Genomic DNA, 22,510 nt, shown 5'->3' with positions numbered 1-22,510 from the left:
GTGGCTAAGTTGAGTTACTTTTTCTGTGACCTCCTTTTTCCCAGATGTGTGTCTGACAGTCTTTCCTTCTCCGTTCCTTTTCCACGCCGCTCTGTGGTGGTGGGTGCGCCGGTGTGTCGCTCCTCTGACAGGACGCAGCGTAATGTCAGCTGTCACAAGTACAATAAACGAGTCTCTCCTCAAAAACAATAACATGAAACGTTGGCGACGCAGCGGGGGTCAGGGGAATGCAGTCGGATCTTTTTTTCTGTGAAGTTTTCCCCCGGTCCGCCCCTGTCTGTGTGTGTGCAGTGGGTAGGCAGTTTCAATGGAGCAACGGACGGACGGTACTACAACAGAGGAGCCGACACGCCTCTGCAACGCCCCTTACGTCCAACGTAAGCAAACGCACACGTTTCCTATTGGTTTTGTGTGCATTTATTATGTGAAGTGATGAATATGGATTATTCTGAATGTTGTTTATACATTAGGATATTCCAGTTGTCTTGACTTGTTTAAACCACTGGTGTTTCCCAAATTCTGTGTCGGGACCCATTTGTGGGCCGTGGTGGACACATTTTTATTTGATTTAAATCCACACCTCTTAATGGGTTCATATATAATTCAAGTTTTGGATTAAGTTTAGATATTGTGAAAATTTTATGTCCTGCAGCTGCTCTCGAAGTTGCACACTTTTAATTATTATTGTAACTTTATTGTAATTATTTTAAACGTTTCACACTATAGTAAAACACAGTTGCCTATGCCTACTAACTCAGTGGTTCTCTTCAGGCTGTGACACCAACAAACCCTGACAAGCACTATAGTAGGAGTTGAGGCTTTACATTTTGTTTGACTTGGTTCCAGAGATAAATATTGTGAAAATAGCAGATCTACCCCTCGTTTTGCGAGGCATTGTGAGCTTGTAGATCAGCTATTTTCAAATATTTTACCCCTTTCTTATAATATATTAATAATATATAATTTGACAATTTGGCCAATTAAGACCTAAGCGTGTTGGTTTCTTTTGATGCAGTAGGTATTTTATTTTATTTCTTTTTTTTCTTAGGTAGGCCACTAAAAAGGTCCCGACCCACAGGTTGAGAACTACTGGCCTAAGTTACCAATGGTCAAAAGCTTGGCCCCCTGGCTATTTAGAACTTTATGAGCTTCACTATGAACTTGCACTCCATAGCTGGTTTGTTACCACAAGTCAAATTCACTGGTGCCATCTAGTGGACAACTCTTGAGTTCACAAAGTGTTTCTTTGTGGTTTGTGTTTTGAGCTTTCTTTTAGTAGGCCTAAAGCAACAAAACAAAAACCTAATTTATTAATACTGTAATGATTAATCCATTATGCAACTGCAATGTTGCATTTCCCATTTTAGACTTTTGTCTAATGCTTTTATCTTGCCACAAAAGCTTTAATTCCAAGATCACACAAAATGCACTTGAGTAGCTGCACAGGCATTATAATAGCAATGCACAGTAGTGCAATAATTCTGTATAGGCCGCATCCAAGAGGGATAATGCAAAATAGTAGCCCTAATATAAGAGTCATATAGGACAATAATTTAAATAGAAGAGAGAAAAGAACAAGAGCTCCAGATTTTTCTTCTTCTTTTTTATTTTTTTTTATTTTTAAATCAGGACATGGGCATATTAGGGTGAGTGGAGAGAGAGAAGATGTGAGCAAGAGGATCTGACTCTAGGGGAGAGGAGAACTTATGGTACAGTACAGAGGCGTCAATTGGGTATGGCAAGGTATGGCAAGGTATACCTTGGCTACAGGGGAAAAAGATGAAATGTACTTCTTAAAATAAATTCATCATGCCTGTTGCTAAGGTATGGCAACATGACCGTGACCGGTGACACCAGTCATGTTGCCATACCTTAGATTTTGCTGAACTGACGCCACTGGTACAGTACACACATTTTGGAGCGGTGAAAGCGCTCCCAATAGACAGGTATGTCCGTGGCTGGCTGGCTGGCTGGCTGGCTGGCTGGGTATGTCTGTAGCCTGGCAATACCTTGAGTGGCCACACAAGTTAAAGGAGGGGCGCTGTTGTGCAGGCACAAACACACACACACACACACACACACACACACACACACACACACACACACACACACACACACACACACACACACACACACACAAACAACACACACACACACACACACACACACACACACACACACACACACACACACACACACACACACACACAGATTCACCGCTCCACTTCGAACCGAGGTTTGATTTTTAGCTTACAAAGGAAGATAAGGAGTGTGACTGCAGTTCTGACTGCAGTGTCAAGGTCATTGTGTCACTGAGGTGGCAGAATGGATAAGAGTGATGGAGTGATGTCCAGGTGCTCACAGGGGGAGGTATACTGTAGAACTAACAGTAGCAGGCCATTGGGAAAAGCGGGACAACTCCCGAACGGCCGGTTCATTCTCGGGCTGGTCCAGGCCGGGCCATTAGGAAAAAAATAAACTGTTTGCACAAAAGTAAAAATTAAACTGTTTGCACAAAAGTAGCGAAAACAGCAGATCTACAAGCACACAACGCCTCGTGTGTGCTTGTAGATCGGCTGTTTTCACTAGTTTAAATCATTTTTTAAATGATAAATACAAAACAAACGGTTTTGGACATACAAGGTTTCCACCCGACAACAACGAAATATAGGCTTGTCACTTGTCATGATCTGAAATGGCAAATCTTTGAGTAGCAGCAGCGCTATAGAGAGAGATCTCTCTCTATAGCGTGCAATGAGGGCCTCTCCAACTCTTTTTTCCCTGGCTGAAATAGGGGCCCAGCACGTCCCTGGTAGCAGTGGCAGAACACAAGCTGGAGTGCAGAGTTGGCTTTAACGTCGTAGAGCAGCCGGGGATCCCAACCTTTTTTAGCTTGAGTTTTGCGTCTCCCGGGGACCCAACTTTACATGCATTTTATGAATAAACTTCTTATGCCCTATTATAAAAACGATAGTGAATATAGCCTACAATCAGGGACGTGCACAGAATGTTAGAGAGGCAGGGGCTGAAACTTCTAAAAGGGCCTTTTGGTGAAAATACCAAAAAATAGCTTTACCGCCAAGCTCATGCGTTGTGAGCTTGGAGGTCGGCTATTTTCGGTACTTAATACCACACTGAACTAAGCATCATCAAGTGAATGCTGGAGATGTGGCGTAACGGCATGGATTTCTACACAGAGAGTGCAATTCTTTCAACATAAGATATGCTGCATTCAAGTTCAGGAGAGTTTGGACAATGCAATTCTCTTGATTGCTGCCTTCAGGTATGGCATGGAAAGAGGAGTTTGCATTTCTTACCATAGTAAAAACTGTATTCATGTTCTGGAGAGGGCACTTTTTTTTACAGATGAATAAAAAGGCAGGGGCTCAAGCCCCCTTTGATGTCTATGTGTGCAAGTGCCTGCCTACAATATTATCTACAAGCTCACATTGTGAAGATCTTGAAGATCTGCTATTTTTTTTAAATGTATTTCTTTTTTATTTCAGAATATCTTTGAAAAGGTTAGGAATGTTTCTTTTGCATTTTTTTCTTTTCTTTATGAAATGTTAAAAAATAAGGGCTCTTTTAGTAGGGTCACGGCCCTATGCTTGGGAAACACTGCATGGTGAGAGGTTTCACATATTTGGAGAGCCATGTCTTTCAGTCTGTCTCTTTCTCATAGATGTTGTTTCTGAACGAGAAGCAAATGCTCGCTTGACAAAATGTAATGAAGTAAACCCCCTGCAAAGATCTGATTACATTTCTTTGCACTGGGTCACTTCAATTAAATCCTTTGCCATTTTTGTCCTTTGGGGGCCTTTTTAATTGCTCTGTTTTTTTGTCTCTTTTGTAAGAATGTCAGTCAATCCCCGTTCTATCCGTCTAACAAGATAAAGTATCTAAAAAAACTACTGGCTGGATTACCATGGAAGTTTCTGTGCACCTTTATTTGCCCCGTCATCTGGGTCACATGAAAAGAAGTTGATTTTGGTGACCCCATGGCCTTTCTTCCGGCACCACCCTTAGACCAAAACTATTCCACACAATATATCTCAAAAGCCAGGCGGATTGCCATGAAACTGGCTGAGCACATTCCTGCTCCTTAGACGATTAACCTTAAAGAGGTGGCGCCATAGTTTTGTACTTTTTATGGTTTTCATGTGTCTAGGAGGTTGACAGTATTTCGTTAGACCCCTTGGTGTGGTTGTTATGAGCAATTATGTATTCCCATTGTATTTTGGGGTTTCTTCCTCGAGGCTGCCACCTTGTGGGTCAAAAGTGCCGATCCAAAAACACAGATAGAGTGACATCATATAATCATCCCCTCCCCTTTTACCATTCACCCAACACTGTGGGTGTGGCTAACTTCAGCTGGGTTACCACCCACCATGACAACCAGGCATATGAACTGGTGGGTGTTTCTTTCTGTACACTTTTTTGGAAAATATCTTCCTCCTAGTATAATCATAATACCTGATAATCATGTTTAACAAGTGACCTTTCCTCTTCAGTCATCCTCATGTCAATATGTCAACTTTGTAAACATGATATCTAATAATCTAATAATCAGGTTGCAGGTGAACCCTATAGTCATTTTTGGTGACTTTAGGGCTTTCCAGCACCACACCTAAGACAAAAGTTCATAATTCTAGAGAGTGACACCTGCTGTGACCTGCACCAGGGTCTTCTAGTACTGTGAATGCTGGTTCCATAACAACTGGAGTCACTCCAGCTGACAACTAGCTGTCCAGCTGTTTCTTTCCCCTCCAGTGGAGTGGAAAGAAAAGGGGTGGCTTATGTCAAACAGGACTGTAAGGTAACAACATTCTCAGGATGTTTGAACAGGCCAGACTCTCACAGTCCCACGATAAGATGGACCATTTTGTGAACTCTGAACCAGGGGAACAGGAAAAGGCTCAACTGGTGTACAGCAGTTGTGTACAGTTAACCATAATATTAATTGATAATAAGAGTTAGAGAATTTGTTATAGAAATGCTTTGCTACTAGGAGGGGGAGACTACCCAACAAACAAAACAAAACTAAAAACAATTATGGAACCTCCCTCCCTCAACTCAACTAATTAAAACCCATTATGGATGGGTACACATTAATGTGTATTACAGTAGGTACAGTATGTATCGTAATCTTTGAAAAAATATTATATTTTTTACAGAATTTTGTCTATGAAAGGTGTAAGCTATCATATCAAATAGTTTTGGAATTTTGTTTCTAGCTACTACAGAGGCTGAGTAATAGTTTTCCAGAGAAACAGTGGGTCATTTTCAAATCGAACTGAGGTCTTTAAGGCTTTTTTTTTTTCAAATCGGACTGGGTTAAGCTCATCTCATCTCACAAATATAATTGGAAAGCCGTGGACTTTGTGTGTGATCGTTCCCACTGTTGTCCAATCTTCTCCACTCTTAGTCTTGACAAAATATCACTCATGGGCCTGGCCTTTGAACAGGCTACTTTCCCCCTTTCAATTTGCTCACAATTTGTACACTTTGCATAAACAGGACATTATTGACCCAGCTTGTGGCCACTTGGGGCCCACCCTACAGCGTACATTCCCCCATTCACATCCAGCTACTGATAGAAACCGTCCATGGCCTCATTCACAGATGGCATAGTTGGTGCATAACTGAAAAAGGGTGGAGAACTCATCTATGTCCATGGAAAATCTAACTTACATTGTTCGGAAAAAAGCAAATGTGTTTGACAACATTTGGAGACCTTTATTTATTTCATGCAAAATGATACAAATGTTGGTAATCTACTGCAACAGGAGGGGGAGGAGGAGGGGGAGTAGAGTCTTGGTTAGTGACTCAATAGCCCCTTTTCCACTGCAAGGTGGAACCAGAACTTTCAGGAACCTGAACCCATTTTTTTTGGTTCTGGTTTTGTTTCCATTGCGTACGGCCTGGTTCCAGACGAGGTTCCTGGAACCTTTTTTAGGTCCTGCTCCTGAGGTAGAACTAAACTTTAGTTCTGGGAACCTATGGGAGGGGCCAGCAGCGCTGCTGGTCTCTTTTTGGGACCTTCCCGGTTAGTTCTGGTTTTATGGAAACGTAAGCAGAACTTGGTCCCGGAACTTCACATCTCACAAAGCCTGAAATTCAGTTTCCCTAGGGGAATCTTTGACAGGTGCTGAAAGTTGGGGTCCCATAACTCCATTAACTTTACTATACAGGAAATGGGGAACAATAGGGAAACTGCATTTCAGTCTTTGATAGATGTGTTACTAGACACCTTTTATAAACACGTTGGTCAAGACATTTCTTGGTAAGGAATTTATTCCCAGATTTTATTAATATCCTCTGACTAAAATGTTTACTGTCGTTCATATACGCTATGCGTTGCACTTCAGGGTGTCCCAGTCAACAAACACAACTTGTGTAAATGTATAGTAAGATTAAGGGACCTTACTTGGTCCAATGTCAGCCACCATTCAGAAGATACATTTATACTATGGTTGGTGACCTCAACCATAGTTACGACCGTAGGTTGCATTTACTAAGAAAACCTGCAGCTGTACGTCTCTCAGTCAGCCACGCCTCATAATGTCACGGTCCATATATGGCCAAGACAGAGTTAATTTGTTATGGGACCCCAACTTTCAGCACCTGTCAAAGATTCCCCTAGGGAAACTGAATTTCAGGCTTTGTGAGATGTGTTCCTAGACACCTTTACAAACACATTGGCGAAGACATTTCTTGGTAAGGAATTTATTCCCAGATTCTGATAATATTCCCTGACTATAAGCCTTCACTCTTTACCTGAAGATTGGAGTTTCATAAGAGTGGCAGAAACCTTTCAGAGCCTTACACTGAACTGTAAACTAAATTGCAGCATGCAAACTGAGCTGTACTGTATGTTTATCTGTTCTAGTGGACATAGGATCTTGGCATACGGCCAAACTGTCCATCAATCAATGACTGTACTGTAAATACCCTTGGCATACAGTATGTACAGTATGTAAGTATGTTTGTGATGAATGGACTTTTCGATCAATGACAACGAATCAACAAGACGGGACTATGAAATTGTGATTTTACAGCAGGTAGCCTTTGAGTGAGTCAAAGTAAAGAGGAGGGCTCATGCTCATCAGACACCAGTATGTGATTACGTGATCAATCTCAACTGCTCATCACACTGTCATCTTTCTTTTTTTCTTTCTCTCACTCATTCCTGAACATTGTGGTTCTAACTCTGGTTATATGCAGTAGCAAGCTGAGGTTATACACGTATCCCCTGGGATCAAATAGTTAAACAGTGTACTGTACTGTACTGTAAAGCTCTTACATACTTATCGTCGTTGTCGGGTGGAAACCTTGTATATCCAAAACCAAGCACAAAACGCCTCGCACCGCGAGGCGTTGTGTGCTTGTAGATCTGCTGTTTTCACTACTTTTGTGCAACGGCCTTGTCTGATGAAGCAGGGCTTTACATCGCGAAAAAATGTACAAATTTGGAACTTGGAGATACAAGGTTTTTGCCTTGACAGTGACGTTATATTATGTATAATACAAGTATTTAAGAGCTTTGGTGCATGGTCTGATCAATAAAGTATTTCCTCAGTCAGTACATTGTGTGTGTTTGTGACTAGTTTGTTAGTTAGTGTGGGTTGTGTTGGTCAAAGTGCACGATTCTGTCTCTGTGGTCAGAGTTGTTGTTCTGGTGCATTGGAGGTTAAGTCAATTGAGATTGTAGTAGTTTTGCTGAGCTGTGGTGGTGCCATACATACAGTATCATGAGCTTGTGAGTTTTTTGGTAAACCATGCCAATATTAGTATTATTGCATAGTCATAGAACGAGATGTGGCTCTAGCTGTTGTCCTCTATTCGTCTTGCCAGAGGGCCCTAATCCCTGCCGGGCCTGTGTGAACAGCTGCAAGAATAGTTGTCTAAACTAGGGTGAAGAGCACGGCAGGCTGATCGGTCCTGCTGTGATGATCTTCTAATAAACTTTGTGTTATTCCTTCAACCTGAGTGGAATTCCTTCCCCAGTTCCCCCCATAACGTGTGTGTGTGTGTGTGTGTGTGTGTGTGTGTGTGTGTGTGTGTGTGTGTGTGTGTGTGTGTGTGTGTGTGTGTGTAGTCATCAGAAAGCCAACCATAACTGATTTGTGTTTATTGGGGGAGGGGTCTGCTGTTTATAAATATTAATGAGCCTTAGTGCAGGGTCTGATCAATAAACTATTTCCTCAGTCAGTACTTGTGAGTGTGTTCTTTCTGCACAAAGCTCTCTCTCTCTCCCTCTCACACACACACACACACACACACACACACACACACACACACACACACACACACACACACACACACACACACACACACACACATGCGCACACGCGCTCACACACACACACACACGCTCGATACACACACACACACACACACACACACACACACACACACACACACACACACACTTTTCTAAATTCGCTTGCCTATATCTGGGGTGTAGTTTTACAATTTGCATTATCCAGTAACACTAACCGGGCACAGTTATTATTTGCCAGAAATAAGACTACATTGCGTGTTCTTTATGTTTTATGAAATCTGACTAGTTTGTTAGTGTGGGTTGTGTTGGTCAAAGAGCACGATTTTGTAATATTTTGTCACTGTGGTCAGTGTTCTAGTTGTGGTGCATTGGAGGTTACGTCAATGGAGATAATAGTAGTTTTGCTGAGTTGTGGTGACATACAGTATTATGAGCTTGTGTGTGTGTGTGTGTGTGTGTGTGTGTGTGTGTGTGTGTGTGTGTGTGTGTGTGTGTGTGTGTGTGTGTGTGTGTGTGTGTGTGTGTGCACGTGCGTGCACGCTTGCTGTTGAAGGGGAGGTGCTTGGGGGACATAATGGGGAAAACGAGGCATTTCTCCTGATGTACACTGTATTTCTCTCTATCTTCCCTGGAACAGCAGTCAGGATGAGAACAGCGCATACCATTGTTTACCTGGTTACTTTGACCACATTAGCCTTGGGAGCACCAGGTAAGAAATCACCTCATATGCATTTGGAAGTTTTGTATAGTAACCAGAGTCAAAAGGGACAATTGTTTACTCGGTGGCTATGCTATTTTCTTTTTCACACAAAAGTGGATGAAAAAGTATTTCAGTTGTGACAGTAGGCAGCCAGCCACACAATGTGTGCTTTATGTACTGCAACTCACGACATTCTCATTTCATATAGGAAACATCATTGAATCATGAGTTTCATCACATGTAGTTTATACTATATACTGACCAATTTTTGTTGTAGAGTGAAATCCAATCCAGCACAGATTTAATTAATGTCTTCTCGCTGATCAGTTGGTTTACTGCATGTAGTCTACCGTAAGTTGTGACTATACAGTACTGTAGTAGTACTAAACATTTATTGGAAAGATTACAATAGCGAGTAAAAGTCCTTGTATATCTATTCCACTATTGTCATCTTAAAAGCCAAGAATAAAAATCTCTTAGGCCTTGTATTTTATTTCTCATTAATCGTTTGATGACCATTTGTTTCTAAAAGACTAAGGGCCCTATTTTTGCCGGTGCCTTACCCCTTATCTCTAAACTTCTTTGACATTTTTTACTATTTTGAAAAATCGACACAACGTGTAAATCAGCTATTTGAAAATATATCAATATATCAAAATAGTAAAAAAAGGCAAAGAGGTTTAGGGATAAAGGGTAAGGCACCGACGAAAATAGGTCCCTAAATCTTTTTTATTCTTTTCTTTCCAGCAGGGACTGACAGCCCTGTGGTCTCTCTGAAGAATGGCAGAGTTCGAGGAGAATTTTCTACGGTGAAAGGAACAGAGAGGAGGGTGAAACAGTACCTGGGAATACCCTTTGCCCGGCCCCCCGTGGGACCTCTCCGCTTTGCAGATCCTGTGGCCGAAGAGCCGTGGAAGGAGGAGAGGGATGGCACACGACAGCCCCCCATGTGAGACCGTTTGACCACTACTGTTTCCTCAAAAGACAAAAGTATAAACTGACAAGACCATATACCGATGTCTCTGGTTCACATTGACACATTTCCTGGGGCAATCTGCCCAGATCATGCATGTCTTCTCTTCTTTTTTTAGTTTTTTACTCTCAAAAAAGCATCTGCAATGTGGTGCATTTGAAACTACATAGCAGTACACATCATGCTTGCCTCCTGTGAATTGTTTTATTTTATTTTTTGTTTATTTTATTTAAATGTTGTTGCTGAGTGAGGTCAGCAGACAAAGAAACATGAGTGAGATGAAAAAACCTGAGTGAAATGTGCCTGTCAACCAGAGACATCGGTAGCTAACCTCTCTTTTTTCATATGACTGACCTCGTGTTTGTGTACTTCATGGCATTTCTCTCTCTCTCTCTCTCTCTCTCTCTCTCTCTCTCTCTCTGTCTCCTAGGTGTATCCAGGATCCAGCTATTGCTGTGCAGGTCTCTCAGATCATGTCCATTGAATACACCCCTCCAGAGGTTTCAGAAGACTGCCTGTATCTGAACGTATACAGTCCAGCAGAGGCAACAACAGGAGACAAGCTACCCGTATGTTTTTGCACTCATAAACATTGTATATCACACTCACTTTCACATATAGGGCATAGCAGTGGTCCGTCTGTCCGTCCGTCTGTCCGCCACGTTACACTTTTGCCCTACTCTTATCTCCGCCACCGTTGGCCCTATCGAAACTTTGCACACACACTCCTTAGACGGCAAATCACAATCTTCGCCCCTGATTTCTCACATGGCCCTCCTCTAGCGCCACCATCAGGCCAATTTTTGAAAAACACATTTTTGGACACTGCTCCTAGAGATTTTGGCCTAAAATCACGCAAAGCGGTCTAAAGTCATGTCATCAACATGGATCTGTCCCATTTCCCATATTCCCTTCTGAATGGCTACGATTGCCTTCTAAAGTTTGTGTATGCGTTTTGGCATAAGATCACGCAAAGCGGTACACAGTTAGCCTGACACTCAGCCTGAATTGACATTTCGTTTCACTCAAACACATTTTTAAAGGGGTGTGGCTAGCGATTCAGGGTCTGGAACCAGGCTAGTACACAGTATGTCATGTCATCAACATGGATCTGTCCCATCCTGATTGCCTACATTTGCCTTCTAAAGTTTGTGTATGCGAAGTGACGGTCGCTTATCTCCCGATTAGGGAGTCTTACTGGTTATTCATCAAATGTTTTATGGTCATGATTCACCAGGAGCCAGGATGGCTTGATTCTATGTATGCGTTCACTGCAATATTCTTGTCTGGTCCTCTGAGTTTAGATTTGTCAAATCAATAAGATGTGTGTATTGGTATGTCAACTCTGAACCCCTGCTCTGCTGTTGATAAGGTCATGGTGTGGATCCATGGAGGGGGCTTGTCCATGGGTGCGGCATCTCAGTATGATGGCGCTCCATTGGCTGCTTACCATAACATGGTGGTGGTTCTCATCCAATATCGCCTTGGAATTCTGGGATTCTTGAGGTATGTTGTGTATACATTATGTGTGTACATAATGTGCATATAATAATAATGTTCTCCTAGGATTTAAAAGTGTTTACTGGTGTAGAAAGGTACAAAATTAGAGATTAGAGCTGAAGAACTCAAAGATGCAGTAATCATAGCCCCTTCTCAATTCACCCTTTGTCAAGTCCCGCCCATTGTCCCGCCCATCTTCACACCCATTGGTTGCTGTGTCTTGGTGGAACATTCGGTGGGACACTCCATCCACTACCATTTTAATTCAGTTGCTTCGTATTGTTATTCTGTGTGTTCAATTCTAATTTCAAACTTGGTTTCAGTAAACTGGAGCCTCTCAGTGACAGTATAGTGACTCAGCATTGTTTTTAATGTTTTTATTTCTCTCAAAATTATGGTTTAGCAAATTCAACATAAAAAAGGCGGAACCAGGGCGGGACAATGCAGATAGATCTGCTGGTTGGTCAGTCAGGGACCGACCAGAAGGCTAACAAAGGGTGAATTCGGGTGTTGGACACTACTAAGTGCGGGTTTCAAGTGTGATGATGTGACTGGGGCGCGCCGAGTGCTGTCCCATTTCGTAGATCCCTTCAAACCTACCCTTTGAATGTGCACTAGTTCCACAATGCATCTCCACCCAACACACTGCTGGAGGGCCTGCGATGCCGATGCTCTTCTTACTCAAATGCTTCTGAAAGAATCCCAGTTTCAAGCAGAAATAACATTTGCTATTTCTGTTTAAAGCACTGGAGATGAACAGGCTCGGGGTAACTGGGGTTTCCTGGACCAAATAGCAGCACTCAAATGGGTCAAGGAGAACATCCAGATGTTTGGAGGAGACCCACAATCAGTCACCATAGCTGGGGAGTCTGCAGGAGGCATCAGCGCATCCATGCTGGTAAAGGAAAAACAAGCGTTCTTTGAAAAAAATAAAATCCCAGGTTCTCTCAACTTACATTCAAATGAATGTTGGAATTACTGTATGGAGAATATGTAACAAACATATAATAATAATAAATAAATAAATCTCAAACTCAACTTTACTAGGATCTTGCTTAAATTAATTAAATTAAATTATAATACCTAAAGGCTTTACGTGATATAAAAAAAAAAATACTTTTGCTCTTTACCAAAATATGTTTATGAATCACCATCACGTTTGTTATTCCTAATCTGTCATGCATTCATAATGCATCTTTAAAAATATGATCCATATTCTTTTCTCTCCGACAGACCCTGTCTCCACAAGCCAAGGGATTGTTTCACAAAGCTATTTTTCAAAGTGGAGTAGCAACACTTGGAGCTTACACAACAAACGATCCTTTGGAGCAAGCCAAGGTATTTCTGTTTCTGTTTTTCATGTGTCTAGGAGGTTGAAAGTACTTCATTAGACCCCCTGGTGTGGTTTTTATGAGCAAGTGTGTATTCTCTTGGTATTTGTTTGTTTTCTCTTGGAGACTGCCACCTTGTGGTCAAAAGTGTCAGTTAAAACACACATACTTATTACATCACAGAATCAACTCCTCCCCTAATTACCATTCACCCAACACTGTTGGGTGTGGCTAACTTCAGCTGGGTCACCACCCACCATGACATCCATGCATACATAATGAACTGGGGGTGTGGCCACATAAAAACCCAATTTTAACTCTTTCTGTATACTTTTTTGGAAAAAATCTTCCTCCTAGTATAATCATAATACCTGATAATCATGTTTTAGAGGGGGGAAAATCATGGCACCACATCTTTAAAGAAAACAATGAAATAAAGATGTAAAATGACTTTTGATCCATCCTTTTAATATAGCAAATATAAGATGTAACACAATTTCTAATGCAGTTCTTTTAAATTCCTGTAAGTAACGCAGGGAACACTTGATTCTTGATTCACACATAAGCCAATCTCGTTCGAAACATTCTATAAGAAATGTATCATCATCAGCTTGCTTGTGTCAATGAGTCAATGATCTGTGCACTCTTTTCATAAATTCCGCACCCAGATTATTGCCAACCTGACTGAGTGTGACCACAGCACTACAGAGGGACTGGTCAGATGTATGAGAGGGAAGAGTCAAGATGAGCTTGTCAATGTAACCAAAAAGGTACACATCTTATTTTTAACATACAAATTAGGACTTCAGTGTGTGCGTGTGTGTGTGTGTGTGTGTGTGTGTGTGTGTGTGTGTGTGTGTGCGCGCGTGCGCACGCGCTCGCGTGCGTGCGTGCGTGCGTGTGCATGTGTGTGCATGTGTGTGTGTGTGTGTGTGTGTGTGTGTTATAATTAATTGTATTGTTTTTCCAACTTTAGCCACAAGATGGCAGTCTAAGAACATCCTCAACCAGTGAACTTACATTACCTGAACTAGACAGGCTTCACTATTGATGAGGTTGGCCATTGTGTTCAGATGAAGGTATATCTAGGAGCAGCAGTGGATGGCGTGTTTCTAACAGATGTTGCTGAGGAACTTCTAAAGAAAAAGGAGGTGGTGAAGGTTCCTGTAATGATGGGCGTGACCAACCATGAGTTTGGATGGATCTTGCCTCAGGTGAGATCAAGCACACATCTTGTGGCGCAAATATCTAATAAATCTATAATGTGACATGTTATTTTCTCAGTAGCCCATGTATTACATGAAATACCCTATAATACAGCACATTTTATTTCATGTAACCCATAAAAGACCCAAATACACTACAGTATCATACAATTCTGGGTCTTTTTGGGTCCTGTGATGTCCCATGTACAAAAAAAGGCACAATCAAACAAAAGGTTTTTGGAACACTCTGGCTATTTCTAAGCATATTTACACATACAAACGGGCAGTCTATTTTGCTCCACAACAGTGACTTCACTGTTGAGCTGCTTGTAATAATCCCACCCACCAAGTAGCTTAAATGTACGGTACTCCTCGTCCCCATAATAATAATGATGATGATGATGATGATGATGATGATAATGATGATAATAATAATACTAATGGTGAAAATAGCAGATCTACAAGCCCAGAACATGTTGCAATGTGACGTGTTGAGTGTACTGGTTTGACTGGCTATTTTCTCTATTTGTATAAAGGACTAATACTGTATGTTGAATGTCTGCCTCTTGAATCACTTTTCTTTTGCAAGCAGAGGCTGTTCCTGTTCCTTGTTTTTGAGGATTGCTAATTAGTCCAGTCATTTTAGGGTTAGACCTAGAACAAATTGCAATAGTAGCAAACTCAACTGATTTTGTATCCTCATTATGTCCTTAGTGAGGGAAAAAAAGTCCCAAGGAATCCCACCGGGGCACAGTTTTGAAAACGACCTATCTACCTTCACTTACTATACACTACAATATAAAGGAAAAAATGACTGAAAAAAATCTGCTTTAAGTGGGATGTGAGGGGTCTAACTAGGGGTTTGTCATCATGCTGAATCCATTGCAGGCATTTGTTTTGCACAAAAAACATTCTGTGGGCTAGAAATGGCCTTAGAAAACAATACACGTATGGGTGCGTTTTCATGTTAGTCGGAGGCCTTAGGGTTTTTTTTCTCGTGCTAATCAGTCTAAAAGTTCAAAATTTTGCACAGATGTAGCCCAGGGCATGCTCTAATGATTTAGCTAGGGCGCCCGAGTCTGCAACATTCGGGGTCGCCACAGCGGCCAAATCAAGTTGGGCTCCCATCGACTTTAGTGATGAAAAGTAATGAGTCATCACTTTTCAGAGTTTTGTTGGTGCTGTGGCGACCCCGAAGGTCGCAGACTCGGGCGCCCTAGCTAAATCATTAGAGCATGCCCTGAGCTACATCTGTGCAAAATTTTGAACTTTTAGACTGATTAGCACGAGAAAAAAAAACCCTAAGGCCTCCGACTAACATGAAAACGCACCCATACGTGTATTGTTTTCTAAGGCCATTTCTAGCCCACAGAATGTTTTTTGTGCAAAACAAATGCCTGCAATGGATTCAGCATGATGAGAAACCCCTAGTTTGACCCCTCACATCCCACTTAAAGCAGATTTTTTTTCAGTCATTTTTTCCTTTATATTGTAGTGTATAGTAAGTGAAGGTAGATAGGTCGTTTTCAAAACTTTGCCCCGGTGGGATTCCTTGGGACTTTTTTTCCCTCACTAAGGACATATTGAGGATACAAAATCAGTTGAGTTTGCTACTATTGCAATTTGTTCTAGGTTTGGCCTAATTTTGGCCTAAAATGACTGGACTAAATCTGAAATGCCTTTTTTTTTTATTCATTCCCATATTAGACTTTTGCCCCACCTGGCTGGCAGGATGGAATGAGCAGAGACTCAGTGCTAGCAGTCATGAACCTTTTCAACCCTTCTGGGGTGAGTGCCATGGATGTTTACCTGGATGAAAACAAGTTACAAGTAACAATACATCCTACAACAACCATTGAATAAACCTGATTACAACTAGAAATGAATCAAATGTTTAAAACAGGGGTCTTCAACAGGGGGTCCGGGACCCCTAGGGGGTCCTCAGAGTTACTACAGGGGGTTCTCCAAATCTTTGAGTGTTAGAAAGAGAACTTTAGCCAAAAATAGCAGATCTACAAGCTCACAGCTGCGAGGCGTTGTGAGCTTGTAGATCGGCTATTTTCGGCAAAGAGCTTTGGTGGTGAGGGGAAAAAGAGCAGACTAAGTACAGAGTGAAAGGTCAAGTTTATTAAGTATTGACGGTTCAAGTGGTTAAATATCTTAAAACACAAATTTACATGAATCTAAAATACACTGATGATTGTGCTGTCAAACGATTAAACTATGAAAAGGTTGTGGGGGTCCCTGCTTCATCTCTCTCTCAACTCAGGGGTCGTTGGCCTGAAAACGTTGAAGACCCCTGGTTTAAAACATTTCATCCACCACCTCTGTGTGAAAATTAAAAACATTGTGGGCCTGTTACAGGCCTCTGCTGTTAACCCCCTCATAGCAGATGAATACCTGAAAGATGCCAAGACTCCAGAAGACATGAGAGATGGCTTTACTGAGTTAATCGGAGACATCCTGATGCTTCTACCCGTAGTCAAAGCGGCAGGCTACCACAGAGGTCAGTCCCCTCTTGTCAGAAGGCTTTACTAATTACTGTATCTATATGGGCATGTCATTCCATATGAAAATAGTCAAAAATGGTCTAAAGCTTAAAAATGCTAAATGGCAAAAATAGCAGATCACTTGTAGATCTGCTATTTTTGCTTTACTTTCACTAGACTTCATATACTTGTCATCTATCTATAAATGCGAGAAGTCTCTGCGTGCATGTCTGCGTGTCTGTGTAATATAAAGAATCACACCCAATGTGAAGTGAGCGGTGGTCGTGCTTGCATAACGTCTTCAATTGGTCTTCAATTGTTGATGTAATACAGGCTACACACACACACGCACATTGCTATGGCAAAACGCTGAGGAAAACACATTGCTATGGCAAAACGCTGAGGAAAAGTGGCTACAGATAGGTCTAGGATGTAATTGGTGATGTAATATGGCTACACACACACACACACATATTGCTATGGCAAAACGCTGAGGAAAACACATTGCTATGGCAAAACGCTGAGGAAAAGTGGCTACAGATAGTGCCTACAGATAATAGATAATTGGTGATGTAATATGATGTAATATGGCTACGCACACACACATATTGCTATGGCAAAACTCTGAGGAAAACACATTGCTATGGCAAAACGCTGAGGAAAAGTGGCTACAGATAGTGCCTACAGATAATAGATAATTGGTGATGTAATATGATGTAATATGGCTACGCACACACATATTGCTATGGCAAAACGCTGAGGAAAACACATTTCTATGGTAAAACGCTGAGGAAAAGTGGCTACAGATAGTGCCTACAGATAATAGGTGATGTAATATGATGTAATATGGCTACGCACACACATATTGCTATGGCAAAACGCTGAGGAAAACACATTGCTATGGCAAAACGCTGAGGAAAAGTGGCTACAGACACACGCACAGCCTCTCAGGAGGTTTACCCCACACACATTTCTTTGGGGTAGGATCCCCAGATGACAAAAAAGTTACATTTTAAGGACTTTTAACACCTATAGGGCTTATGATCCAGGTCTTATGCCTTATGCCTTAACTTCTTTGCCTTTTTTTTCTATTTTGAAAAACATTTTTAAATACTTCAAATGCTGATCTACATCTGTACGTTGTGAGCTTGCAGATCAGCTATTTGAAATATTAAAAAGAATATGTCTACATAGTAAAAAAAAAAAAGGCAAAGACGTTAAGGCATAAGGCATAAGACCTGGATCATAATAGAGCCCCTAATGTCAAAAGAAAGACCGTTACTGCATCAAACATAATCAACAAAATATGCTATAAAACTGGTCAAATATGGGCCAAATTGTCAATGTCAAATAATAATAAGAAAGATGACAACATTTTTGAAAAATAACTGATCTACAAGCTCATAATGTCTGACGTTGGCATTGTGAGCTTGTAGATCAGCTATTTTCACAATATTCATCTGTGGAACCGAGTCAAACTAAATGTATTGCCTCAACTCCTACAATTCCAAGTGCTTGTCATGGTGGGGATTGAGGGTCCCCTGCTCAAATATGATGATTATTTTGGAGGGTCGCGGCCTGAAAAGTTGAGTACCACTGCCTTAGTTGACCTCTCACTCTATATACTTTGGAATCTGTTGAAAATGATCTGCTTTGTTCTATTCTGTCCATTCCATTAGACGCTGGTGCACCTGTGTACTTGTATGAGTTTGTACACCGTCCCGAGATGCACAAGTTGACAAGACCCAGTTTTGTGAAGGCAGATCATGCAGATGATGTTGGGTTCATGTTTGGGGGATGCTTCTGGAATGGCCATATCAAAATCATTGGTAGGTTCCAGCATAAAGCAAACATACCGGTATGATTGTCTACTGTGGACTTAATATAAGGTTCTGTTATTGTATTAGTATTAGCAGGAACTACTACTGCCCATAACAAGTGCTGAATAACTGTGGCTATTGTCAAACAGTAATTGAGACTTTGTGTTCTGTGCCGTATATCCCAATTTGGAGAAATAACAATTATCCAGTATTACATGAATATAAATTTTAAAAGGACATTCTAGGAAAAAGTTTTTGTAGCCTCATAATTTTGCTATTTTATTCGGCAGTAGGCAAAGTTATTGATGTATTGCTGTAGTTTATAATGTATGTACCATTCTAGGCGAAATCACCACAGACGAGGTAGAACTATGTAAAACCATGATGGCGTACTGGGCCAACTTTGCACGGACTGGGTGAGTAGGTTCTGAGACTTGCAGTACCAACAACAATGCCCCATTGTAAGCTACAGTATCTGATATACCTGGTTGACAGATTGATTAGTGCAACCATTGCATTTAGTATGAAGGCTGATTCTTTTGCCTGGTCACGTTGGCTACTGGTTCAGTCAGTTCAGTTTGCTTGCAATACATCACTATGGTGGTATTTGTAATCATGATTTCACTTATAATTTTCATATAGTTGCTACATATAATTGAAACATTGATAATTGACACATTGTTTTCCAATTGTATTGTTACCACGATTATACATTTCAATACCTTGTTGATGAGTCAACTATATCTGCAGCTCTCCGAATGGTCCTGGGCTTGTGCAGTGGCCATTGTATGACGATCAGAAGCAGGAGTACATGGAACTTGGGCTGACGCAGACAGTTCGACAGAAACTGAAGAATGATAGAGTCCATTTTGCTGCAGTCACCCTTCCTGAAAGGTTGAGAAGCTTGGCAGCAGCAGCCGGAGCTGGGAAGTGATCACATGACGGCTGCAATATTAGATCAACATGATCCCATGTGCAAGAGTTGTTGTTGTCTGTCTCCCTTCCTGTACCTAATAGTTGGTGATGTTAAAGGTAGTGTACCTGTGGGTCTGGACCCCCAGGGGGGGGGTCCCCAAATTATTTTGGGGGTCCCCAGATGATTAGCTTAATGTGCAACATTGTTTTCTCACTCAGTAAACAAACCAACATAAAGTTTAAGTGTATAGAGGGTATCTGCACATTTCTAACGTGACAATTTAAGGACTTTTTAATTGTGAAATTAGCCGATCTACTCAAAACGGCTCGCAATACGCGAGGCGTTGGGGGCATGTAGATCTGCTATTTTCACAATAGAACCGTGTTATACAAAATGCAATGGCTCAACTCTTAGTGCTCGTCAGGGTGGGGGGTCCCCAGTTAAAATCTGATTATTTTGGGGGTCGCGGCCTGAAAAGGTTTAGAACGACTGCTGTACCTAATTGGCCTAGTTGGTGATGTTAAAGGTAGTGATATTTTCTGGTTAAAACATAACATAAACTTTGTATTCAGATAATCATTGCTAGAGTGTTTGTTCCAGCTTTTTAATAAACAGAAAATATTTTTTTTCTGGTAGGTTGCTAATTTCATCTAATCAGGAAAGAGTACTTATTTATCAGCTTCTTTTTTTATAGTGTAAAATGTGTCTGCTCATGTCTTTATGTCCAGGGGCGTCACACCAAATTCTGGGCCCTGGGTACAAGGATTCACTGCGGGCCCCCCATGAATGTTAACTATTGAAAAATAGCAGATATACAAGCTCACAGCGCGGCACCGAGTGCCGCGCTGTGAGCTTGTAGATCTGCTATTTTTGAAAAATCGTGAAAATGTGTGCAAGAAACCTATGTCAAGGACCCCCAAGATGATATGTAGGCCTATTTGGCCATGGACCCCGATCTCAAAATATTTGAGATAGAAATGTTCGCTTAAAAAATACATATATTCAAAGATTTTCACACATTTTCACAACTTTTCAAAAATAGCAGATCTACAAGCTTGCAGCGCGGCACTCGGTGCCGCGCTGTGAGCTTGTATATCTGCTATTTTTCAATAGATAAAGTTATTAGGGCCCCTCCACCTTGGGCCCCAGTAACTCAGTCCCACTTTTCCACCCCTTGTGACGCCCCTGTTTATGTCATCACTTCCAGTTTTACTTGAAAATGCATTTTCTGTTTACTAAAAAGCTTGAGAGACAGTTACCAAACAAACTCTCTTTAGTAATGATTATTATAGAGATAGGCCTATTTTAACAAAAATATATATAAATATCACTTACTACAATATCAATGTGGTCAGTGACAGTTATTTTGCTTCAGCCACACACACAAGCATGCACGCGCGCACGCACGCACGCACGCACGCACGCACGCACGCACGCACGCACGCACACACACACACACACACACACACACCATGACCTTGGCTTCATCGCCCTGATCAGTCTTGAAATGGCATAATTTGTATAGATGTCTCTCCTAAATAATTTAGATGATGTGTTGCTTTTGGTCAATTCTTGTAGCTTGACATACATTGCAAAAAGAATATTGTTACTTGTCTGTGTGTCTTTCTTGGAAATATTTGTGTGTGTGTGTGTGTGTGTGTGTGTGTGTGTGTGTGTGTGTGTGTGTGTGTGTGTGTGTGTGTGTGTGTGTGTGTGTGTGTGTGTGATTGGCTGCAATAGAGCACAATAAATAACATATTTATTTCTATACAACAAACAATTATCAGAGCTTTTGGGGTAATCATTATTTGTTATTTGTTTAATCCATCATAATAGCTAAAATGACTCTGGGCAGATTGTTCCATTTATTATGTGTTCATATATTTATTCTATTTATAGTGACTCATAGGAATAGACTATGTGACAACCAGGAATAGTCTGGTGACCACCGGCGAGACGGGTGACAGCCGGAATGTAGACGGCACCCGGGGGCAGGTTGGGTTAGCACCCCAGCCTGTGTCTTCCGTGAGGAAGAAGCCCAACAAACCCACGGTTAGGCCTTTAGGAGGGCCATTCAAGCCGCAAGCAGAGCCTGCAGCACCACCGTTGGGCGAGGGTGAGCCTGCAGTACCATTGTAGCTCAAGAATCCACCACTCCTGAGTGAAATGTCTGGGGCTGAAGTCTGGTGCAACGCACATGTCCTGGACCTGGTGAGAGCAGGAGTGGACATGCAGGAGTAGGAGTAGGCCCGGACAGGGCCTAGTCCTTCCAAGCGCTAGATTTCCTTTCCTAGTCTGGGCAGAGTAATTCTGGAGTGGTGGAGTGAATGGTCCTGTCTTTCCCTAATGGGACTGATCGTGGGTAGCTACTGGGACGTAAGTCGGGACTTGATCAACCCCGGCTGGGTCACTCAGGTGAGGGGTATGATGTTGCGAGACCCGAAACCCAGATGAGCTTGGGCTACATCATACGTCCCAGGTGCATCCATGCAATGTTTTTTCGTTCTTAATCCATCATAATAGCTAAAATGACTCTGGGCAGATTTGTTCATTTATAGATGATTATTAAAATAAGCACAGATAAATAATTTGCCTTGATTGATTGAATACTTTATTAGAAGTTTGCCTAGGAGTAGTAGGCCTATACAGGACAGTATAGTTCAGATACAAGGTCTATTAAAAGGATTAAAGACCGGCGCCCGCTGGCCTGGTGGTCAAGGCGCGTACCATATACTAGGCTATGATGCCTGCTGGCGTCGCCGGTTCGATTCCCGATCCGGACGACCTTTGCCACATGTCATTCCCCATCTCTCTCCCCATTTCCTGTCAGTCTACTATCCTATCAAATAAAGGCATAAAAGCCCAAAAACAAATCTTAAAAAAAAAAGGATTAAAGACCATAAGAAAGCATGGGGGACAGACCTCCATTCAGAAACACCCCCACTTAGAAACATCCCCATTCAGAAATACCCCCACTGAGGTTAGGGTTTAGGTTAGGTTTAGGTGACACCTCCATTTAGAATAATGGAAGTCAATCTTATGCCATTGGCTTGTTTGCATTGGCATACTTTTGTACATTTCATGAAAACATTAAATGACAAACAAATAAACACAGTACTATGCAGAAAAAACATAACACAATCAGAAAAACATGTAATATGCCTAGGCTATTGATATTTACAGTAAAAGGGTCATGGGAGGGTAAGGATAGGCTTTTTCCCCCTTTTTTGCCGCAGCCTTGTAAGTGACTTCAAATGCAGACTAGTAAGAACTGCTTCCAGTCTGAACATTT

General features: G+C 41.6%; 1 protein-coding gene across 2 annotated transcripts; it reads left to right on the top strand.

Annotated features, from left to right (window-relative positions):
• The first annotated feature begins 172 nt into the window (after nucleotides 1-172).
• ces3 (carboxylesterase 3) lies at nucleotides 173-20,798 on the top strand. Of its 2 annotated transcripts, XR_013962493.1 has the most exons (15): nucleotides 173-377; nucleotides 8,922-8,993; nucleotides 9,732-9,933; nucleotides 10,388-10,526; nucleotides 11,330-11,463; nucleotides 12,202-12,355; nucleotides 12,691-12,795; nucleotides 13,457-13,558; nucleotides 13,862-14,002; nucleotides 15,701-15,781; nucleotides 16,358-16,499; nucleotides 18,162-18,311; nucleotides 18,646-18,718; nucleotides 19,053-20,006; nucleotides 20,078-20,798. XR_013962493.1 is itself a non-coding variant. In XM_080736425.1 (14 exons), exons 1-14 carry the CDS (start codon nucleotides 308-310, stop codon nucleotides 19,234-19,236), a joined length of 1,749 nt encoding a protein of 582 aa, XP_080592551.1. In that variant the 5' UTR covers nucleotides 173-307; the 3' UTR covers nucleotides 19,237-20,798. The 2 variants fall into 2 exon arrangements, 1 of the variants encoding a protein (XP_080592551.1); XM_080736425.1 differs by having other exon boundaries at nucleotides 19,053-20,798.
• The last annotated feature ends 1,712 nt before the right edge of the window (nucleotides 20,799-22,510 follow it).

The sequence above is a fragment of the Nannobrachium achirus genome (genome assembly GCF_963921795.1).
Source record: "Nannobrachium achirus genome assembly, chromosome: 11".
NCBI classification, from domain to species: domain Eukaryota; kingdom Metazoa; phylum Chordata; class Actinopteri; order Myctophiformes; family Myctophidae; genus Nannobrachium; species Nannobrachium achirus.
This window is presented reverse-complemented; position numbering and strand designations above follow the sequence as displayed.